Raw genomic sequence first — 21,473 nt, forward strand, 5'->3', positions numbered from 1 at the left:
TATATCAACTCTGGTTGCAAGGGAATCATAGTCCGCATGTGCAACCACTGACGCTGATACGCTGTTTCATGGCGCTTTCACAGTATTGATGGGAGTGAGAGTCATGGCATCCTGTATTTTATCAGCCAGGTGTGCAACTGCATCTAAAGACATCTCAGTCTGCAATGCTATAATAGCTTTAACTCGTAGTGGCAGGCAACAACTCCACGAGGTACATAGCAGGTTGTCTGGTATAGTGCTGGTATCAACTTTGCTTTTCAGAAGTCTCAGGTATTGTGATAGTTTCCAATTGCTGAGGTCTCCTTGTTTTAAAACTTGCCGTATGTGCTCTTTCTATGAGGCACAGACTCTATGAATCAGTTCTCACCTGAGTTTTCCGTAGAAGTTAGTCTCAGGTGGTGCTGCTGTCATGTCCTCGACCTCTACAGTGAATGCGAACTTCGCACGATCTTCAGATATTCCAACATAATGAAAGCTTGCCTCGATTTGTGAAAACCAAAGAACTGGGAGGCGATAATCGCACGGCAAACTTGGTTTCCTTGAAAAATCTTGTCTTGCTTGAACTTTTTACATAGGCTGGTCACGCCAGTGACATCAGTTTCGGAAAATTTAGGCATGGACCGTTGGAACAACTTAGATTTGGGTGTCGTGATATTGAACCAGGACGATAAAATACAACACACACACCGTGGAAAAATATCTTTATTTAGCGCAACACAGACAGAAAATGTCTCGTTAAGAAAAGCAACTTAAGAGAAGTTTTACATTTGAGCAGAACTGTCTATTTTGAGGAATCGTCCATACCTATTGAAAATGAAGAAGATTGCATCCTAAAACCAAAGAATAAACAGAAATTGTCGGTGTTGAAACACAGCACATCTGGCGGCTGGAGCGAAAATATTTTGACAGCCGCGATAAAAAACATATACAACACAAATGCAGCGGATGGCAAACTTGATCGCTACAATTAATTTAACCACCTCATCTTCAACGCAGGTCTGTGTTGAAGACTCTTCATGTATTCGGCACTAAGGTAGGGAGAGTTGAGGAACTGGTTGCTTCTGTGCCACAAGACGGTTTTACTGAATTTGGCAGATAATCACATCTTTATGAGAGTTTCTTCATCATTAACAGTTGGGGTGGTTTATTCAGTATTTCAAATAATGTTGGTACTGCAATGCATACGAGTTGATGATTTTCTGCATTCATAAAATGGTTTGCTTCGAACTGTATTGAACAAAACTTCACATTGTTGTGTAGATTAATAGAGTCTTTCTTCATGAGTTCTCTTCTGCTATTCGCCGGCCATTTTATAGTCCTAAAAAGAAAAATACCCGTATGTAGGTTCAAACGAATCCTGACGATGCATTTCGGTAATGGGGCGTATTTTACCCACTGATCTCCAATAGAGATCACTGATTTTACCTCTCAGGGTAGTAGTAGTAGTAGTAGTAAGATACCTAAAAAAAAAGACAAATGTGGTGTCTTATTCTTCTTGTTGCCACAATTTATTGCGCTACAGACTCTCGCGTTTGTAAAAACCATTCTAAAAACCACGTTAAACAGTTGCGATTCGCTTTTGCTTTCACAAGATCCTGCCAAATTCAACAGTATCACTGTCCGCTTGGCGCAATGCTGTCGCAGTTGGTAACGTTGAAGTTGACGTTTAATGTAGTAACTCTGCCGAATGCGTGTGTGACTGTGTGTTTATAAATACGTACTAAAGGGTCACCCATTTGGTGAAAGCGGTATATTCACGTTGTGTTATTCACTGTATCCGACAATATGGATAGGCTTGAAAATATAAATCCGAAGCTCTACAGGAAATGTGAAGAGCGGCAAATAACTGAAAGTGATGAAGACGATAGTGTCACCGATGAATTTGATTCTAGAGAAATCTTCGGTATCCTTAATCTTTATTCATGTATGTTAGTAACAACATTTCCTTGGTCTTGACGATCTTTTTTCCATATATTTACTCCCACGTTTCATGATATTTGATATCATAATGTCACTGGTTAATATAAATTATAGTGTTCTTGTTTTGCTTTTGGTGTATCTCTTTTTATGGTGTGCATAGAAATGCCAAACAGTACTGTGAAAATTTACGATTTACAAGTGCTTAACGCTAGTTCAGATTTTATCACGTTGCAGAGATATAAAATATAGTAATATAGTATGCATATCTGTATTTAAAAAAGGTGCGTTAATGAGTGTCAATCCTTTTAGCCTTAACTGTAGCTAAGATCTTATACGAGGAATAAATGATCCAGAACATCCATTAACATTAGAGGAACTTAATGTTGTGGAGCTCGACAACATATCGGTAAGATCACAGCATATCTTTACGAAGCTTTTTCGTTTTAGTTTCGTTTCTAATCATGTTGGTTGTATGTGCGCTGTAATCAAAGTGTGTGGCTATGTTCGGTTAACTTTTATCTCATACGTAAACATCTATTGACGTTCATTTCACTGTATGTGTACCAGAAATGTTTCGAAATTGACTTCATTTTTGTACGGTATCATTCTATTTAATTATGATTGTGTTCACTGGATTTAGAATTGAGGGACACGTTGAAAACCCGAGCCCATTGAAGAAGCAATAAATATACGTAGAGCTCTATATGATGGGTACTGGCTAGCTCTGCAACTGGCATTCACATTTCTGTAGGTGTCTGCACTTCCAGTTGCCACAATATCACCTCCACATAAGTTGTAGAGAGGTGTCGCCATCTTTCTGTGATACATGTATTATACTTTGGTACCGTACACAAATTGCTCTTCGGCCTAATTGGGTAAAAAAAAAAAAAAAATAGTGTGATTAAGACACAAGTTTTGTATTGGAAAATACTGGTGTTTTTCAGAGAAAGCGTTCAGTATTGTTTCGCAACATGTCTTATTATGCCCACTATTAACAGATCTGTGATTATCCTAACCACTTATTGTACAATTAAATCTATCCCAGTCATGACAGTGTGAATGTGGAATGTATGCACTAGTGTGTTGAGGTTTTCTTTTAGAGTTTTTTGTTGCATGTAAGGATGACTTGCAGTTGATAGAAGGATCAAATTAAGTTTATTCCCACCATTGTTACTGAGACATCCCAACAATTTTGCTACTTAAATCTCTGTTTGTGGGGATTTGAGATTTTTGTTTATTTTGTAAATACATCACCGTCATTTCCCAGAAGCCTATTGTGTTGGTTAACACTTAAATTTGCTTCAAAGAAGTCGCTGCTGTCAATTTCAGGTTTTAACCAACTTTCTGTACCTAGCATTATATGAGCACCATTTTTTTAAAATTTATTTATTATTTTTTATTTTTGTGTTAGTGGAGTTTAAAACATTGTTGCAAATGCTTCAGGATGATTCCATGTGAAACTGAGCCTGAGATTTTTTAAATTATATTTTTAATTTAATTCATGTCATATTTTCTGTATCTACATAAGTTAAATTTTACTCACTGTCTTGGAAAAAGCATCCAAGATACAGAATTACTTAAGGAAATATAGTTAAACTATGCTGGCATTTCTGGACGTGAGGATAGAGGACTACAAGAGTGACATTTATATTGACAGCTATAAAATTTATCTCGCAGTCATTGTATTTTTTTTTCCAATTGTTAGGTTTAAAGGGTAGAACCTTATGTTTCAGATGAATTTCAACTTTCAAAAAGAGGTGAGATGTTAAATACGCAGCCAAATTCCAAAAATAACTGTGTATTAGTGTACCACCAGTGACCAAAAGCATAAAAATGTGAGAAATTACAGCAGTTATGTTTGTTTTAGATTAGGAGTGAGGAAAACCAATAAAAGCATCTAGTGACACCTACAGCAGTGTTTAATATATACATGACAATGTATAAATTTTGAAAGTAATTGTCCCACACCTGTGACACTTTTTCTGATTGTTAGTGAAATCTAAATCCAGCTCTATAGCTGAGTGATCATCATGGCTGACTTCTGTGCAGGGGACCTGGGTCTGATTTCTGGTACTACAACGAATTTTTCCTTGGTGGGAGGGCTGGTAAAGAGTGCATTCAGTCTAATGAGGCCAACTGAGCACCTGCTGAAACAATTAGGGCGGTTCCAAGGTCACTTAAAATAACTGGGAGAATGGTGTACTGAGCACGTGCCCCGCCAAACCACATCTGATGATGCCATTGGCAGAAGATAACAGCGGTTGGTCGACCCTTATTTTTATAAAAGTTTGGATAATATACAGAATTCATTGGAACCAATCTACACTTTAAGTATAGAAGCATTGATTTGTTTTATAACCACTTCACTTACAGAAATCTGCACAGAAGGAAGAAGTTCAATGCTGAAGAAGAACAGGGCACAGCATAGCTGGGCCCCAAGATAAACCACATGAGTTGCAAGGTTGAACCTCTACGTAGGTTTAATAAGGGAGTGTTAAGGTGGCAGTGTTAGGTATAGCTGCATGGAATAATACATCTAGAACAAACGTTGCTCAAGCAGTCAAAACATCGCCACACAAGCTAAGAGCAGCAGTCATCGGCTATTAATAAACACTCCATGTGGCGACCATTTGGCTTTAAGTGGAAGTGGCAGATAAAAACCAAATTGAAAGGAAGAAATTTGGTAATAAATCGGGAGAGAAATGTGTTGCCACAAGAGCTCTATATTTAACGTATGTGATACGTGCTCTTCCATGAATGGCATAGATCACTACAACCTCAAACTTTTTACAGATGATGCAGTTACCTATAATGAAGCTGAAAGAAGCTGCATAAATATTCGGTCAGATCTTGATAAGATTTTAAAGTGGTGCAGAGATTGACAACTTGCTTTAAATGTCCAGAAATGTAAAATTTTAGACATCACTAAATGAAAAAAGTAGTATCCTATGACTATAATATCAGTATCGCTGTTGGAATTGGCCAAATCATATGAATACCCGAGTGTAACACTTTGTAGGGCTACAAAATGCAATAGTCACATAGACTGTCATGGGTGAAGGGGGTGGTAGACTTCAGTTTATTGATAGAATACTGGAGAAGTACAGTCAGCCTACAAATGAGACTACTTCATAAATCAATCTTGCAACCGATTCTAGAAGATTGCCCAAGTGTATGGCGAACCATACCAAACAGGGATATAGAATGTATATGGAGAAGGGGAGTAAGATAGGTCACAGGTTTGTTTGATCTGTGGAAGAGTGTCACAGAGATACAGAAGGAACTGAAAGACTCTTTGGAGACAGATGAACGCTATCCTGAGAAAGTCTACTATCAAAAGTTTCAAGAACTGGCTTTAACTGATGCCTCTAGGAATCTACTAAAATCCCCTATGTACCACTCACATAGGTATTGTGAGGATAAGATTAGAATAATTACTATATGCACAGAGGCATTCAGTCAGTCATTCTTACCATACTCTGTATGGGAATGGAACAGGAAGAAACCCTAATAACTAGTACAGTGTGACATGCCCTGTTCCCTGCACCTCACTATCATTTGCAGAGTATAGATGTAGATAAATATCTTCATTCCTTTAGCAGAGCTTATTCTCAGGTGAAAAAGTTCATTGAAAAAGATTGTATGGGAAAGCCTGCCTAAAAAGTACGCAAAATATTTTCTTTGTAGACAAGAAGAATGCTTGATTTCATAAACTTACAGATGATAATCCGCTCAAAATACAAAACTTTTTCACAAATGATAAAATAGCAAACACCTGGTACATTGTACACCCAGCAACTAGGGAAAAAGTTAGATTTTTAAACAAACACAAAGGAAGAAAATCCAGATATTCAAATTAAAGTTTTCAACTTGCATCCAGTGTGTATTATTTCATCTATACACATTCTTAGATGAGTAATAAAACAATCATATGTAGGTATCCTGTAGATACATAATCTCAAAGAAGTCATAGGCTCAGAACCAGCTGTGGGAAAGATGGTGCTAAGAACATTCTCTGGTGAAGTTTCAAACTGCTGGAAGGAAATCAACCAAAAACAGGTATGCTAAAATTCCACAGAGAGCTGTTGAAAAAAACTGAGACATACATATTGTGTGATCTGTTAGGGGCCTCGATGAAGGTTTTCAAAGTTGACAAAAAGGATGTTCGTACATTGAGTTTGAATAAGTTTTCTCCTGAATCCAGACATCAGACATGTAAGGAACACACATTATTAGTTTTCAGGAAACTGAAACATTATCGAAAGTGGAGGAGTTGTCATGCGCATAGTTCTTTTCTGGTGATGGATTTTTTACAGTGGAAATAATTAGACGATCAGGACCAACAGAACTTTCCTGCAAGTTTATTTAAATAGGAAGTGAGGTCTAAAAAAGTGAGGTACTGATTTACCTAAAAATGGTGGAATACAATTAATTTTATCTTGTAAATACAGATTCTATTTTATGAGAGTCCCACCCGTGATTATCTTTGATTGCAATTTTTATGAATAAGTATTAATAATGTAACATCTATTGATATTTCTTCATTGAGAGGAATCTTCTGTTAGTGTAAATTCAGTATTTTCAAAACAAAATAAGTGCTCAATGAACAGGGTTCTTGTAAAATGTTGTTGGACATTCAGTGTTACGTCAATTTGATGCCAGCATCTCTGAAAAGTTGATGATTAACAGCTCACTTTGTAAACTTCTGATCTTTAGATAGAAAGACTATGTAAAACAAGTACAACGGAACTTCGATTTTACATTCCCCAATTTTACATTTTTTGCAATTCTACTCCATCAGTTTGTAGCCTCTGTGAAATACACATAAGATCAGTGCTACAAATTCCCCTATTTTACATTTCTTCATAATAAGATTTACCTTGATTCTAAGTTCTTACTCGACGTAATCCATGATCGGTGTTGCCAACACAACTTGCAACATTTAGCTTCACCGCACAATTATGATAAAGTTACTGCTAGGTTGCACCTTTTCTTGTGCCATCTTTTTGCATGTGTATCTGATGTACTGTATTCAGTAACAATATCAATCGTCAACCATTTAAATTCAGACACTGAGTTTCGAAGAATATGCTCAGTCATCCCCCTGCAGGTCCAGGGGTAGGAATAGGTCTGAGGTATTCCGGCCTGTTGTAAGACTAAAAGGAGTCTCACATGTTTCAGCCTCCATGTGATGGTCCTCTGTAGGATTTGATCTCCATTCTTCAAAATTTTCCGAAGAGCAAGCCAATTGGGGAAGGGCGCCTTACATGGTGCATCATGTCCATTGTGCCTGTAGCCCGCTTTCTCGTCGACGCATTGCAGTCCCCCTCATTCTCCATCTCTTGGGTGAGGACACCTTCCTGGGTGCGTTTTCCACCATGTGTCTCTTTCTGCGCCGACAATGATCTTGGACTTTTGCACTTGGTATTCAGCACGGTAGCCAGTCCGTTGTGGTGGGGCCACCATGTACCCTGTTGGTTGTAGCCCCCTGACAACACAGGGATCGTTCTGCTGATGGCTGCGCCGTTAACTCCCTATGCATGCCAATGAGTAGATGCCTGTCACACTGGAGTATCGGGACTCCCAGCAATGGCCATCCTGCCAGGTGGCCTGTGCTGTGGCTTTGTGGCACCCGTGGGGAGGGCCCCTGGTCAGAGAGGGTGGCATCAGGGCGGATGAAGAGCGATTAAGCGTATCATGTCATCACTTGCTGGTGATCAAAAAACCAGCAGTCTCTAAGTGTTCTAAGTCTCAGTATAATTCGAGGAAGTACGACCCTAAATCATTCCCCTCCCTGGCCACACCACGGGAGGAACTCCAGGCTAAGGATGGCTGCGAATCTTATTCATCCCGAAATCTCATATGTATGAGAACTGATGGGGACACCTTTGTTTCGATGAAGCCACAGTTTTTTGTAGACCATTTAGAGGACAAGTTTGGGGAGGTGGAGGGCTTGTCAAAAATGTGGTCAGGGTCAGTCTTGATAAAAACAATATCCTCTGCCCAGTCACGGGCATTACTCACTTGTGACAAGCTGGGGGATGTTTCCATTAGCATAATGCCTCATAAGAGTTTAAATATGGTCCAGGATGTTATATTCCACAGGCACCTTTTTTTGCAGTCTGACAACGAGCTGCCCACCAACTTAGAGTGCCAAGGTGTTTATGTTGTCCGGCGTGTCCATCGGGGTGCGAGGGATAATCGGGTTGCCACCGGTGCCTTCATCTTGGCCTTCGAGGGTTACACATTGCCCGAGAAGGTCAAGGTGATGGCCTACCGCTGTGATGTAAAGCCATATATCCCTCCCCCTATGTGGTGCTTTAAGTGCTGGAAGTTTGGCCATATGTCTTCCCGCTGTACTTCCAGCGTCACATGTTGAGATTGTGGACATCTGTCATATACCAGTACTCCATATCTGGATGGAGGGCATTTTCCCAACTGTTGGCAGGATAGCATTACAATCCCGGTGCTGAAACCTGGTGCAGATCCGCTGGTGGTTGATAGCTATCGCCCTATCAGCCTTACCAACATTATGTGCAAATTCCTGGAATGGATGGTGAATCGGCGGCTCATGTGGATCCTCGAAACTCAGGGCCTCCTGGCCCAGCAACAGGGGAGCTTCCATCAGGGCCACTCAGTGATCGACAATTTAGTCTCGCTAGAGTCGGCTATTCGTACTGCTTTTGCTCGTCAAGAACATCTAGTTGCTGTTTTCTTTGATCTTCGGAAGGCATACGATGCCACCTGGCGCCATCATATCCTTGCTATGCTGCACGAATGGGGCTTACGGGGTCCACTTCGGGTTTTTCTGCAGTGTTTTCTCACCAATCGCTTCTTTCGGGTTAGAGTTGGCACTTATTTTAGCTCTGCTCATATTCAGGAAAACAGTGTCCCCGCAGGGCTCGGTTCTCAGTGTTCCCCTCTTTTTGGTGGCGATTAATGGTCTTGCAGCTGCGGTGGGCTCATTGGTCTGTTCCTCTCTATATGCCGATGACTTTTGTCTTTATTACAGTTCCCCAAGCATCAGTGTTGCTGAACGGCAGCCGCAGGGAGCTATCCGTAAGGCACATTTTTGGGCATCCAACCATGGTGTTCAGTTCTCAGCCTCTAAGACCCGAGTGATGCATTTCTGTCGTCGTTGAATGGTCCACCTCCATCCAGAGCTTTACCTTGCCAATGAACTCCTTCGTATTGAGGAGACGCATCGCTTTCTTGGCATGCTGTTTGATGCTCAGCTCACTTGGACACTTCATCTTCGTTAGCTTAAACAACGGTGCTGGTGGGACCTCAACATCCTTTGCTGCCTCAGCCACACCGTTTGGGGGGCTGCACGAGCAACTCTCCTACAGCTCTATGAGGCCTTAGTCCAGGCCCGTCTCTACTACGGGAGCATGGTATACGACTCGGCAGCACCTTCATTGTTGCAGATCCTCGACCCGATTCTCCATTGTGGCGTCAGGCTGGTGACAGGTGCCCTCCGCACTAGTTCGGTGCCTAGCCTTCTTGTTGAAGCTGGAATCCCTCCCCTAAGATTCCGCCGACAACAGTTGCTTGTGTCATACATCGCCTGCATCCATGCCTGGCCCGACCACCCAAACCGCAGGCTCCTTTTTCCATCTTCTGCACTCCCCTCCCCACAACGGCAGCCTGGGTCGGGTCTCCCGATCGCAGTCCACGTTCATTCCCTTCTCTCGCCATTCGAGTCCTTTCCCCTTCCTCCATCCTTCCAGCCCTCCTCTTCTACCCCTCCTTGGTCCCGCTCTCGCTTGCGGCTTTGCTTGGATTTGTCCAGCGACTCCCAAGTCCTCCGCCACCTGCCAGTCTTCGTCAACAATTCCTGGCTCTTCTTGCCTCGTTTCGTGATGCAGGTGTAGTCTACACCGATGGTTCTGTGGTCGATGGGCGCACTGGGTTTGCTTTCATCCACGGCGACTACGTTGAGCAGCATTCCCTGCCTTGTGGCAGCAGTGTTTTCACTGCGGAGGTGGTTGCTCTTTATTGTGCACTCGCTCACCTTTCCTCCTGCCCTGGGGAGTCATTTGTCATATGCAGTGACTCCCTGAGTGGATTGCAAGCACTCGACCAGTGTTTTTCTCAGGACCCTTTGGTGCGCGGTATTCAAGATGCTGTATTTGCTCTCGCCGAGTGTGGTCGTTGAGTGACGTTTTGGACCCCGGGTCTCATCGTCATTCCAGGAAATCAACATGTCGATCGGTTGGCCAAGCAGACCACCACTTCGCCACCCCTGGAGCTTGGTCTCGTGGAAAGAGACCTCCGGTCAGCCCTACATGGCAAGGTCCGCGATGTCTGGAGCTCTGAATGGTCTGTCTTGAACACGCCAAATAAGCTCTGCGTGGTAAAGTCGTCCACGGCCGTATGGAACTCATCCTTGAGGCGCACGCGTAGGGACTCAGTTGTTCTCTGCCATCTCCAAATTGGACATACGCGGTTGACCCACAGCCAGCTCCTTCGCCGTGAGAACCCATCCAAGTGCCGCTGTGATGCAGGGCTGACAGTTGTCCATCTTCTGATGGACTGCCCCCTTTTAACCCCCTTGCGGCAGTCCTTTAATTTACCAGCTACACTTCCTTTAATTCTAGGTGACGATGCCTCTATAGCTGACTCAGTTTTATGTTTTGTCCATGCAGCTGGGTTTTATCACTCACTCTAGTGTGTCCGCTCTCGCATGATTTCTCAGGCTACACCCACTCCAGCGACTTTTAATTGTGATGTGGATACCAAAATAGTGTCTTTTATGGTAACAAGTTGTGTTGGTATCTCTATCAACACTTTCCAGCTGGAGGTTCTTCGTTTGTAGTTGAGTGGTTGACCTTTTACCTGATCTATCACCCACTGTAGTCTGTTTTACTCTAGTCAACTATTTGCTCTGCTCTTTTTAAGTGTCCTCCATTTTGTGTTATTGTCGTGTTCATTTTAGCTGCGAACCCCTTGGTGTTCCCTCCCTCTGGATGCAGAGGTTACACTTTTACTGTATAGGCCTTTTACAAGTATGTCTCTTTGGAACAGGGGACTGATGACCTCGACGTTAAGCCCCCATCAAACCCCAAAACCAACCAACCAACCAGTACTCCACGTGCCTCGCCTCGCATCTTTGTCAACTGCAGACAGCACCCTTCACCTTGTTCGCCAGACTGCAGTATTCTCCAGAAAGAAAGAAAAATAATGTAATACAAGACCCTGGACTGACTGACCTACCCTGAGGCTAAGAGAAAATGTGAGAGGCTACATCCTGTGCATATGACGTCAACCTACGACAGTGGTTCTACCATCTTCCATACTGCCGTGTACAGTTGGCTCTTGGAGCCGTCAGACTCCACCTGCCCCCTTGATGTTGTGGGGGGGGGGGGGGGGCGTTCTTCCCTCCCTGTTGCTCCTGCACAACCTACTTCAGAAGCAACCCCCCCCCCCCCCCCCCCCCATTGGGGACGTCAGTCCCCACTTCTCAGCCGGAGAAGTGCAAGTCGTCTTTGGTTCCTCTCGCTAGGAAGGGATCCCTTCGGTCACTCCCTTCCCAGGTTCCTACCAGTGGCTGAAGCAACTAAAAGTAGCTGGTCTTAGGGTTTCACGGACCTCCTAAGTCCCTGAGACTGAATTGGTGAAGCCCTCCCAGCTGGAGAAACCTAAGGAGCAGTGAGAGAAACCTAAAAAGAAAAAGAACCCCAAGAAAACCAAGGCACTGCGGTGGCACTCACACCACCACTACCTACAAGCTCTATGCCTGAGGATGAGGTGGAGATTCTGGTGTCCGCTGAGGACCTAGATCTCGCTGGGCCCTCAGACACAATAGATGTCAATGGCACAGGTACTCATCCGGTGACCTAGAGGCGTAGAATGACTCATTGAGTGTTTCATGCCTTCCCAGTCTATCACGTAATCCTCCAGTGGAATTGCAACGGTTTTTTCCATCACCTGGCTGAGCTATGGCAACTGTTAAGCTTTACACCTGCTTTCTGCATTACCCTCCAGGAAACCTAGTTCCCAGCAATAGTGTCAGGTGGAGTCTGGTCCTGAATTCAGTATGTAGTGCACCTGTGCTGCTTCAAATCCCTCTTGAAGCTGTGGCTGTCAGAATAAGGACGAGGCAGGACATAACTGTCTGCATTGTATATCTTCCTCCAGATGGTGCAGTACCCCTGAACATATTGGCTGCAGTGACTGATAAACTCCCAAACCTTTCATACTTCTAGGAGATTTTAATGTGGGGTGGCGCTATGCTTGTTGGCCAAGGTAGAGAGGTCGAAAATTTACTGTCACAACTCGACCTCTGCCTCTTATAAATACAGGTGCCCCCACACATATCAGTGTGGCATATGGCACATATTCGCCCATTGTGAACTCTCGGTTTGCAGTCCTGGCCTTCTCCCATCTTTCCATTGGAGAGCACGTGACGACCTGTGTGGTAGTGACCACTTCCCTGTCCTCCTGCCACTCCCCCGGCGTCAAGCCCACGGACGCCTACCCACATGGGCTTTAAACAAGGCAGACTGGGATGCCTTCACCTCTACTGTCACTGTTGAATCTCCCTCATGTGGTGTCATCGATGTTGTCATTGAGCAGGTCACTACAAAGATCGTTTCTGCGGCAGAAAACGCGATCCCTCATTCTTTTAGGGTGCCCCGGCGGAGGACAGTCCCTTGGTGGTCACCTGAAGTCGCTGAAGCAATTAAAGAGCGTCGGCGTGCTCTACAGCAACATAAGCAACACCCTTCTCTAGAGCACCTAATAGCCTTTAAATGACTCTGTGCCCGCATTTGCCAGCTTATAAAACAACAGGAGTGTTGGGTGACGTATGTGTCAACCATTGGGTGCCATGTGTCACCTTCCCAAGTCTGGACAAAGATCAGACCACTTTTTGGGTACCAGACCCCAAGAGGTGTCCCTAGCATTAACATCAATGGCGCATTATCTACTGACGCAAACACAATTCCACATCTACATCTACATTTATACTCCACAAGCCACCCAGTGGCGTGTGGCGGAGGGCACTTTACGTGCCACTGTCATTACCTCCCTTTCCTGTTCCAGTTGCGTATGGTTCGCAGGAAGAACGACTGCCGGAAACCCTCTGTGTGTGCTCGAATCTCTCTAATTTTACATTCGTGATCTCCTCGGGAGGTATAAGTAGGGGGAAGCAATATATTAGATACCTCATTCAGAAACGCGTCCTCTCAAAACCTGGACATCAAGCTACATCGCGATGCAGAGCGCCTCTCTTGCAGAGTCTGCCACTTAAGTTTGCTAAACATCTCCGTAATGCTATCATGCTTACCAAATAACCCTGTGAGGAAACGCGCCGCTCTTCTTTGGATTTTCTCTATCTCCTCTGTCAACCCGATCTGGTACGGATCCCACACTGATGAGCAATACTCAAATATAGGTCGAATGAGTGTTTTGTAAGCCACCTCCTTTGTTGATGGACTACATTTTCTAAGGACTCTCCCAATGAATCTCAACCTGGTACCCGCCTTACCAACAATTAATTTTATATGATCATTCCACTTCGAATCGTTCCGCATGCATACTCCTAGATATTTTACGGAAGTAACTGCTACCAGTGTTTGTTCCGCTATCATATAATCATACAATAAAGGATCCTTCTTTCTATGTATTCACGATACATTACATTTGTCTATGTTAAGGGTCAGTTGCCACTCCCTGCACCGAGTGCCTATCCGTTGCAGATCTTCCTGCATTTCGTTACAATTTTCTAATGCTTCAACTTCTCTGTATACTACAGCATCATCTACAGAAAGCCGCATGGAACATCCGACACTATCTAATAGGTCATTTATATATATATTGTGAAAAGCAATGGTCCCATAACACTCCCCTCTGGTGCGCCAGAGGTTACTTTAACGTCTGTAGACGTCTCTCCATTGAGAACAACATGCTGTGTTCTGTTTGCTAAAAACTGTTCAATCCAGCCACACAGCTGGTCTGATATTCCGTAGGCTCTTACTTTGTTTATCAGGTGACAGTGCCGAACTGTATCGAACTTCTGGAAGTCAAGGAAAATAGCATCTACCTGGGAGCCTGTATCTAATACTTTCTGGGTCTCATGAACAAATAAAGCGAGTTGGGTCTCACACGATCGCTGTTTCTGGAATCTGTGTTGATTCCTACAGAGTAGATTCTGGGTTTCCAGAAACGACATAAGTGAGCAAAAAACATGTTCTAAAATTCTACAACAGATCGACGTCAGAGATATAGGTGTATAGTTTTGCGCATCTGCTCGACGACCCTTCTTGAAGACTGGGACTACCTGTGCTCTTTTCCAATCATTTGGAACCTTCCGTTCCTCTAGAGACTTGCGGTACATGGCTGTTAGAAGGGGGGCAAGTTCTTTCGCGTACTCTGTGTAGAATCAAATTGGTATCCTGTCAGGTCCAGTGGACTTTCCTCTGTTGAGTGATTCCAGTTGCTTCTCTATTCCTTGGACACTTATTTCGATGTCAGCTTTTTTTTTTTTTTTTTTTTGTTTGTGCAAGGATTTAGAGAAGGAACTGCAGTGTGGTCTTCCTCTGTGAAACAGCTTTGGAAAAAGGTGTTTAGTATTTCAGCTTTACGCGTGTCATCCTCTGTTTCAATGCCATCATCATCCTCCCGGAGAGTGTGGATATGCTGTTTTGAGCCACTTACTGGTTTAACGTAAGACCAGAACTTCCTAGGATTTTCTGTCAAGTCAGTTCATAGAATTTTACTTTCAAATTCACTGAACGCTTCACGCATAGCCCTCCTTACACTAACTTTGACATCCTTTAGCTTCTGTTTGTCTGAGAGATTTTGGCTGCGTTTAAACTTGCAGTGAAGCTATCTTTGCTTTCGCAGTAGTTTCCTAACTTTGTTGTTGAACCATGGTGGGTTTTTCCCGTCCATCACAGTTTTACTCGGCACGTACCTGTCTAAAACTCATTTTACGATTGCCTTGAACTTTTTCCATAAACACTAGAAATTTTTGTTTTTATCTGTTAGGTAGTCTGAAATCTCCCTTCTATTACTCTTGCTAAACAGAAAAATCTTCCTCCCTTTTTTTTATATTCCTATTTACTACCATATTCAGGGTTGCTGCAACGGCCTTATGATCACTGATTCCCTGTTCTGCACATACAGAGTCGAAAAGTTCGGGTCTGTTTGTTATCAGTAGGTCCAAGATGTTATCTCCACGAGTCAGTTCTCTGTTTAATTGCTCAAGGTAATTTTCGGATGTGCACTCAGTATAATGTCACTCGATGCTTTGTCCCTCCACCTGTCCTAAACATCTGAGTGTCCCAGTCTATATCTGGTAAATTGAAATCTCCACCTAAGACTATAACATGCTGAGAGAATTTATGTGAAATGTATTCCAGATTTTCTCTCAATTGTTCTGCCACTAATGCTGCTGAGTCGGGAGGTCGGTAAAAGGAACCAATTATTAACATAGCTCGGTTGTTGAGTATAACCTCCACCCATAAGAATTCACAGGAACTATCCACTTCTACTTCACTACAGGATAAACTACTACTAACAGCGGCAAACATGCCACCACCGGTTGCATGCAATCTATCCTTTCTAAACACCGTCTGTGCCTTTGTAAAAATTTCGGCAGAATTTATCTCTGGCTTCAGCCAGCTTTCCGTACCTATAACGATTTCAGCTTCGGTGCTTTCTATCAGCACTTGAAGTTCCAGTACTTTACCAGTGCAGCTTCGACAGTTTACAATTACAATACCGATTGCTTTGTCCCCTCATGTCCTGACTTTGCGCCGCACCCTTTGAGGCTGTTGCCCTTTCTGTACTTGCCCGAGGCCATCTAACCTAAAAAACTGGCCAGTCCACGCCACACAACCCCTGCTACCCGTGTAGCCACCTGCTGCGTGTAGTGGACTCCTGACCTATCCAGCGGAACCCGAAACCCCACCACCCTATGGCGCAAGTCGAGGAGTCTGCAGCCCATACGGTCGCAGAACCGTCTCGGCCTCTGGTTCAGATCCTCCATTCGGCTCTGTACCAAAGGTTCGCAGTGAGTCCTGTCAACGATGCTGCAGATGGTGAGCTGTGCTTTCATCCCACTAGCGAGACTGGCAGTCTTCACCGAATCAGATAGCCGCCGGAAGCCAGATAGGATTTCCTCCGATCCATAGCGACACACATCATTGGTGCCAACATGAGCGACCACCTGCAGCAGATGGGTGCACCCTGTACCCTTCATGGCATCCGAAAGACCCTTTCCACATCTGGAATGACTCCCCCCGGCATGCACACGAAGTGCACATTGGTTTTCTTCCCCTCTCATGCTGCCATATCCCTAAGGGGCCCCATTACACGCCTGATGGCTCTGCGACGGCCCAGACCTTGCAGACTGAGGGGCAACCTCTGGAACAGGACAAGCAGCCATGTCCGGCCGAAGATCAGTATCAGATGGAGACAGAGCCTGAAACTGGTTCGTCAGACAAACTGGAGAGGCCTTCCGTTCAGCCCTCCGGAATGTCTTTCGCCCCCTGCTACACCTTGAGACAGCCTCCCACTCTACCATGGGTGAAGGGTCAGCCTCAATGTGGGCAGTATCCCGGGCAGCCACAGCCGTAGTCCGATCGAGGGATGCGTGGAACGAGCTGGCTGTCCCCAACAAACGCTCATCCAGACCCCCACAGTGATGCCCATTGGCAACAGCCTCAAGCTGTGTGACCGAAGCCAACACTGCCTGAAGCCGGGAACGAAGGGATGCCAACTCAGCCCGCATCCGAACACAACAGTTGCAGTCCCTATCCATGCTAAAAACCGTTTTGCAAAGAACGTCTGAACTAATCTACAGAGACCACAAACAATTCGACACAAAATTTAAACGGTTATTAAAATACAAGATTGCCTAGTAAATGCAGTAATGCTGCTACTTGCGCACTGCTGACACACTGCTCGGCGGTGGAAGGAGACTTCGCGATTTTACACTATTCAGGTACTAAAACACGATGCTATAACTCTCAAATACTATAATACACCCGAAATTTATGAATTAAACAATGCAAGTATCCAAAAACACGCAAAGAAATTAAGAATTAAACTATGTAACAAATAAGTGAGCTAAGAGTATACGACTTGCTGCTGGAAGCTGCTTATCCAATGGCGGCAGGGAGCACTAAGCTTGAGAATTACCCCCAGCTTTTTGCACCCTCACACGGTGGATGGAAAGAAAAGCCCTCTTGTTCACTAAATGCCACAATGAACCCTATAATGCCCCATTTACAGAGTGGGAGCTCCTCCGCGCCCTTCCACATTGCCCCAACACAGCTCCTGGGCCGGATTGGATCCGCAGTCAGATGATTAAATATCTCTCCTCTGACTATAAACGACATCTTCTCATCATCTTCAACTGGATCTGGTGCGATGGTGTCTTTCCATCGCAGTGGCAGGAGAACACTATCATTTTAGTGCTCAAACCCAGTCAAAAACCGCTTGATGTGGATAGCTACTGGCCCATCAGGCTCACCAACTTTCTTTGTAAGCTGCTGGAATGTATGGTGTGTTGGTGGTTGGGTTGGGTCCTCGAGTCATGTGGCCTACTGGCTCCATGTCAGGATAGCTTCCGCGAGGGTCGCTCTACCACTGATAATCTTGTGTCCTTAGACTCTGCCATCCGCACAGCCCTTTCCAGACGCCAACATCTGGTTGCCGTCTTTTTTGACTTACGTAAAGCGTATGACACGACATGGCGACATCATATCCTTGCCACATTGTATGAGTGGTATCCCTGGGGCCCGCTCCAGATTTTTATCCAAAACTTCCTGTTGCTCCGTACTCTCCGTGTCCAAGTTGGTTGCTCCCATAGTTCCCCCCCGCAGTGCTCTGTATTGATGTCTCTCTATTTACAGTGGCCATCATGGCATAGCAGCAGCTGTAGGGTTGTCTGTCTCCCCTTCTCTGTATGTGGATGACTTCTGCATTTCGTACTGCTCCTCCAGTACTGGTGTTGCTGAGCAATGCCTACAAGGAGCCATTCACGAGATGCAGTCATGGGCTCTAGACCATGGCTACCAGATTTCAGCTGCGAAGTTATTTGTCATGCACTTCTGTTAAAATTGCTATGTTCATCCTGAACCAGAACTTTACCTCAATGACGATCCACTCACTGTAGTGGAGACATTTCGATTCTTAGGACTGACTTTCGATGCCCGATTGACTTGGCTACCTCACCTTCGTAAGCTGAAGCGGAGTGCTGGCAGCACCTCAATGCTCTCCACTGCCTGAGCAGCACCAACTGGGGTGGAGAGTGCTCTATGCTGCTGCTGCTCTACAGAGGCCATGTTCAATCCCGCCTTGACTATGGGATTGTGGGTTACAGTTCAGTGGCGCCCTCAGTATTGTGTTTACTTGACCCAGTGCACCACTGTGGCATTCACCTAGCGACGTGAGTTTTTAGAACAAGTCCGGTGACCAGTGCACTGGTGAAGGCCAGTGTCCCTCCATTGAAGGTTAGGCATGCACAACTGCTGGCCAGTTACGTTGCACACGTTTATAGTTCTCCTGCGCATCCAACTTACCGTCTCCTTTTCCCAACCATGGCGGTTCATCTCCTGCATCAGCGGCCCAGGTTGGGGCTTACCATTGCAGTTTGCGTCCGGTTCCTTCTGTCTGAACTGGAGTCCTTCTCGTTACCACCTCTCCTCGAGGTCCATTCACATACACCTCCATGGTGTACACCTAGGCTGCAGATTCTTCAGGACCTTTCACATGGCCGAAAGGACTCATTTCACCCTGCGGCTCTCCGCTGTCACTTTCTTCTCGATTCTTGACACGTACAGAGGCCATGAAGTGGTTTATACCAACAGCTCGGCTCAGTGACTGATGATCACATCGGCTTCACGTATGTCCATGGAGGGTGTATTGAACAGCATTCCTTGCCCGATGGCTGCAGTGGTTTCACTGCCGTGCTGGTGGTGGCTATATCTCTTGCTCTTGAGCATATACGCTCATGCCCTGGCAAGTCATTTCTCCTGTGTACTGACTCCTTGAGCAGCCTACAAGCTATCGACCAGTGCTACACTCATCATCCTTTGGTAGCATCCACCCAGGAGTCCATCTGTGCCCTGGAACAGTCCCGTCGTTCAGTGATGTTTGTGTGGACCACAGGAACATCGGAATACCAGACAATGAACTTGCCGACAGGCTGACCAAACAGGCTACGTGGAAACTGCTTCCGGAGATGAGCATCTCCGAATCTGACTTGTGTTCTGTCTTACATTGCAGGGTTTTTCGGCTTTGGGAGACGGAATGACATAACAGTACACACAACAAACTGTGTGTTATTAAGGAGACTACAAAGGTGTGGAAGTCTTCCATGCAGTCCTCTTGCTGGGAATCAGTTGCCCTCTGCTGGCTCTGGATTGGCCATACGTGACGAACGCATGGTTACCTCCTCCATCGCGAGGACCCACCTCGGTGTCACCTTGGCTCACAAATGACAGTCATCCACCTCTTGCTGGACTGCCCACTTTTAGCCGCTCTGCAGACTTTAACTTTGCCAGCACCCTACCTATGGTGTTTGGTGACAATGCCTCAGCATTATCTTTCGTTTTAAGTTTTATTCATGGGGTTGGGTTTTATCATTTGATCTAAGTTTTAGCTCATGTCCTTTGTCCTCCACCCTATTGCTTTTAGGGTGGAGGTTTTAATGTGTTGCAGATTGGCTGGCTTCTTCTTTTTATTCTCATGGTCAGCCAGCATGGTAGTCGGCTCTCATTTTTATCTCTTCCACATGTTTCTTGGATCTCTCTGTTGTTTCCTTGTCTGATTTTGTCCATTTTAGTGTGTGTTGCTCTTCTGTCATTCTTGTGGTTTCCTCCTTTCTTCGTGCTGTGTTTTGTATGTCTTGTGTAATTATTTTAATTGGAACGAGGGACCGATGACCTAGCAGTTTGGTCCGTCCCCCCCCTCTTTTAAACCAACCAACCAACCAACCAAACAATTGTTTTAAATGGGATTGCTGTGAGTGAATGACAAAACTGTCACATTCCAACCTAACTTACAATAGAGATCAGTCCGCCAACACAGCCAGTTTTCTTCCTTTAATATTTGTTGGCTTCGCCACTCTCAACCTAGCCTAGGCCTTGAGCTTTGTTGCTGTAACCACATAAACTTTTCTTCTGTGCTAGTTCGTACAATTACAAAAGAGGTACTACTGCCATTGATTTGTGACACTTGAGATGTAATTACAGCCTTCAGTTAGAATTGCCACTTACCTTCAGTCCAGACTATTACTGAAGTTTAGCCAAAAATCCATTTGTTTGATAACAACTTGGACTCAGAAAATTCTCATCCTGACAGTCCGTTACCAATCTCTGATGTAATCACATTTGCGCATTTTTTTTTTTTCTATATATGTCATGGAATAATAATAGGTGGCAGTCAGTTGGCAAGATGCCCCGCCGTCGTGTGTATCACTGGCATCCTACCATTTACAGAACTGCTCTCAATGTCTAGACACATTATAACATGAATGTGGACATTGATAAAGTTATCAACACTCTCCATGGTCCTGCTGTGTTTCATGGTGCCAGAATCCAAAATCTGTTCACAGCTATCGACAGATTAGCGTAACATGTTCTGCAAACTGCTTGAAAGGATGGTTGCCGGCAGATTAAGGTGGGTCTTGAATCTTGGGGCTTTTTATCCCCGTATCAGTGTGGTTTCCAGGAGGAATGTACCACAACCAATCACCTGGTTAGTTTGGGATCAGCAATCTGACAGACTTTTCCTAGATGCCAACACCTCATTGTGGTACTTGACCTATATAAGGCATACTACACATGAGGCGATCACATTTTACTTATCCTCCACAACTTGGGCTTTCAGGGCTCCCTTCTGATTTTTGTTTGCCGGTTTTTATCCCACTGGTAGATATTTCACTCAGCTTTCAATGAGTCCCCTAGGGCTCCATGCTGAATGTTGCACTCTTTCTCATCACCATCAGTGGGCTAATGACCTGTGATTGGCCACTGGTCATCCCTGTGCTGTAAGTCCAAGGCACCAGGTGAAGCACCTTTGCTTGGAACCTTTCCCATGGTTTGGAATTCCCTCGTGAAAAAAAAAAAATAAAAAAAATGCGGGTTATTCATTTGTCATCATACTACGGTCAGTCCTGACCCGTATCTCTGGTTTGCATCCTGTCTGTTGAACATGATACTCTTCGCTGGACTCATCAGACACTGGTCTCGTCCTGAGCTAGGGTTGCCAGGTTTGTGGCTTTGTGGCACCTTCAGCCTTGAAATTGTTAGACCCAGTTCATCGTTGGGGCATTTGATTGGCCACATGTGCCTTCTGGTCTAGTGCTGTAGGCACTCTCCTTACTGAAGTGGAAATCTCAACTCTTCAGATTTGATAGTACCAATTGTTGATCACTTATGCAATCACTATCTGGCAATGTCTTATGTTGCCTGCACATTTGTTATACCAGACTAACCTGCAGTTTTATTTTATGTAATGAACCCCCCCCCCCCCATTGTGGTTGTGGAGCCTTACCACCAGGTAGCTCATATCTTGGTAAATGCCCCCTTGTTCTG

At 44.7% G+C, this 21,473-nt stretch overlaps 1 protein-coding gene across 1 annotated transcript in view; it reads left to right on the plus strand.

Moving 5' to 3' along the window:
* Positions 1–1,651: 1,651 nt before the first annotated feature.
* Positions 1,652–21,473, plus strand: part of LOC126481352 (MIP18 family protein galla-2) — a 30,069-nt gene continuing 10,247 nt past the window's right edge. Inside the window, exons 1-2 of the mRNA XM_050105048.1 lie at positions 1,652–1,903; positions 2,247–2,326. Of these exons, the coding sequence (XP_049961005.1) occupies positions 1,786–1,903; positions 2,247–2,326 (198 nt within the window). The 5' untranslated portion in view covers positions 1,652–1,785. The remainder of the gene's footprint in view (positions 1,904–2,246; positions 2,327–21,473) is intronic.

This window comes from Schistocerca serialis, chromosome 5, assembly GCF_023864345.2.
Source record: "Schistocerca serialis cubense isolate TAMUIC-IGC-003099 chromosome 5, iqSchSeri2.2, whole genome shotgun sequence".
Classification (NCBI taxonomy): domain Eukaryota; kingdom Metazoa; phylum Arthropoda; class Insecta; order Orthoptera; family Acrididae; genus Schistocerca; species Schistocerca serialis.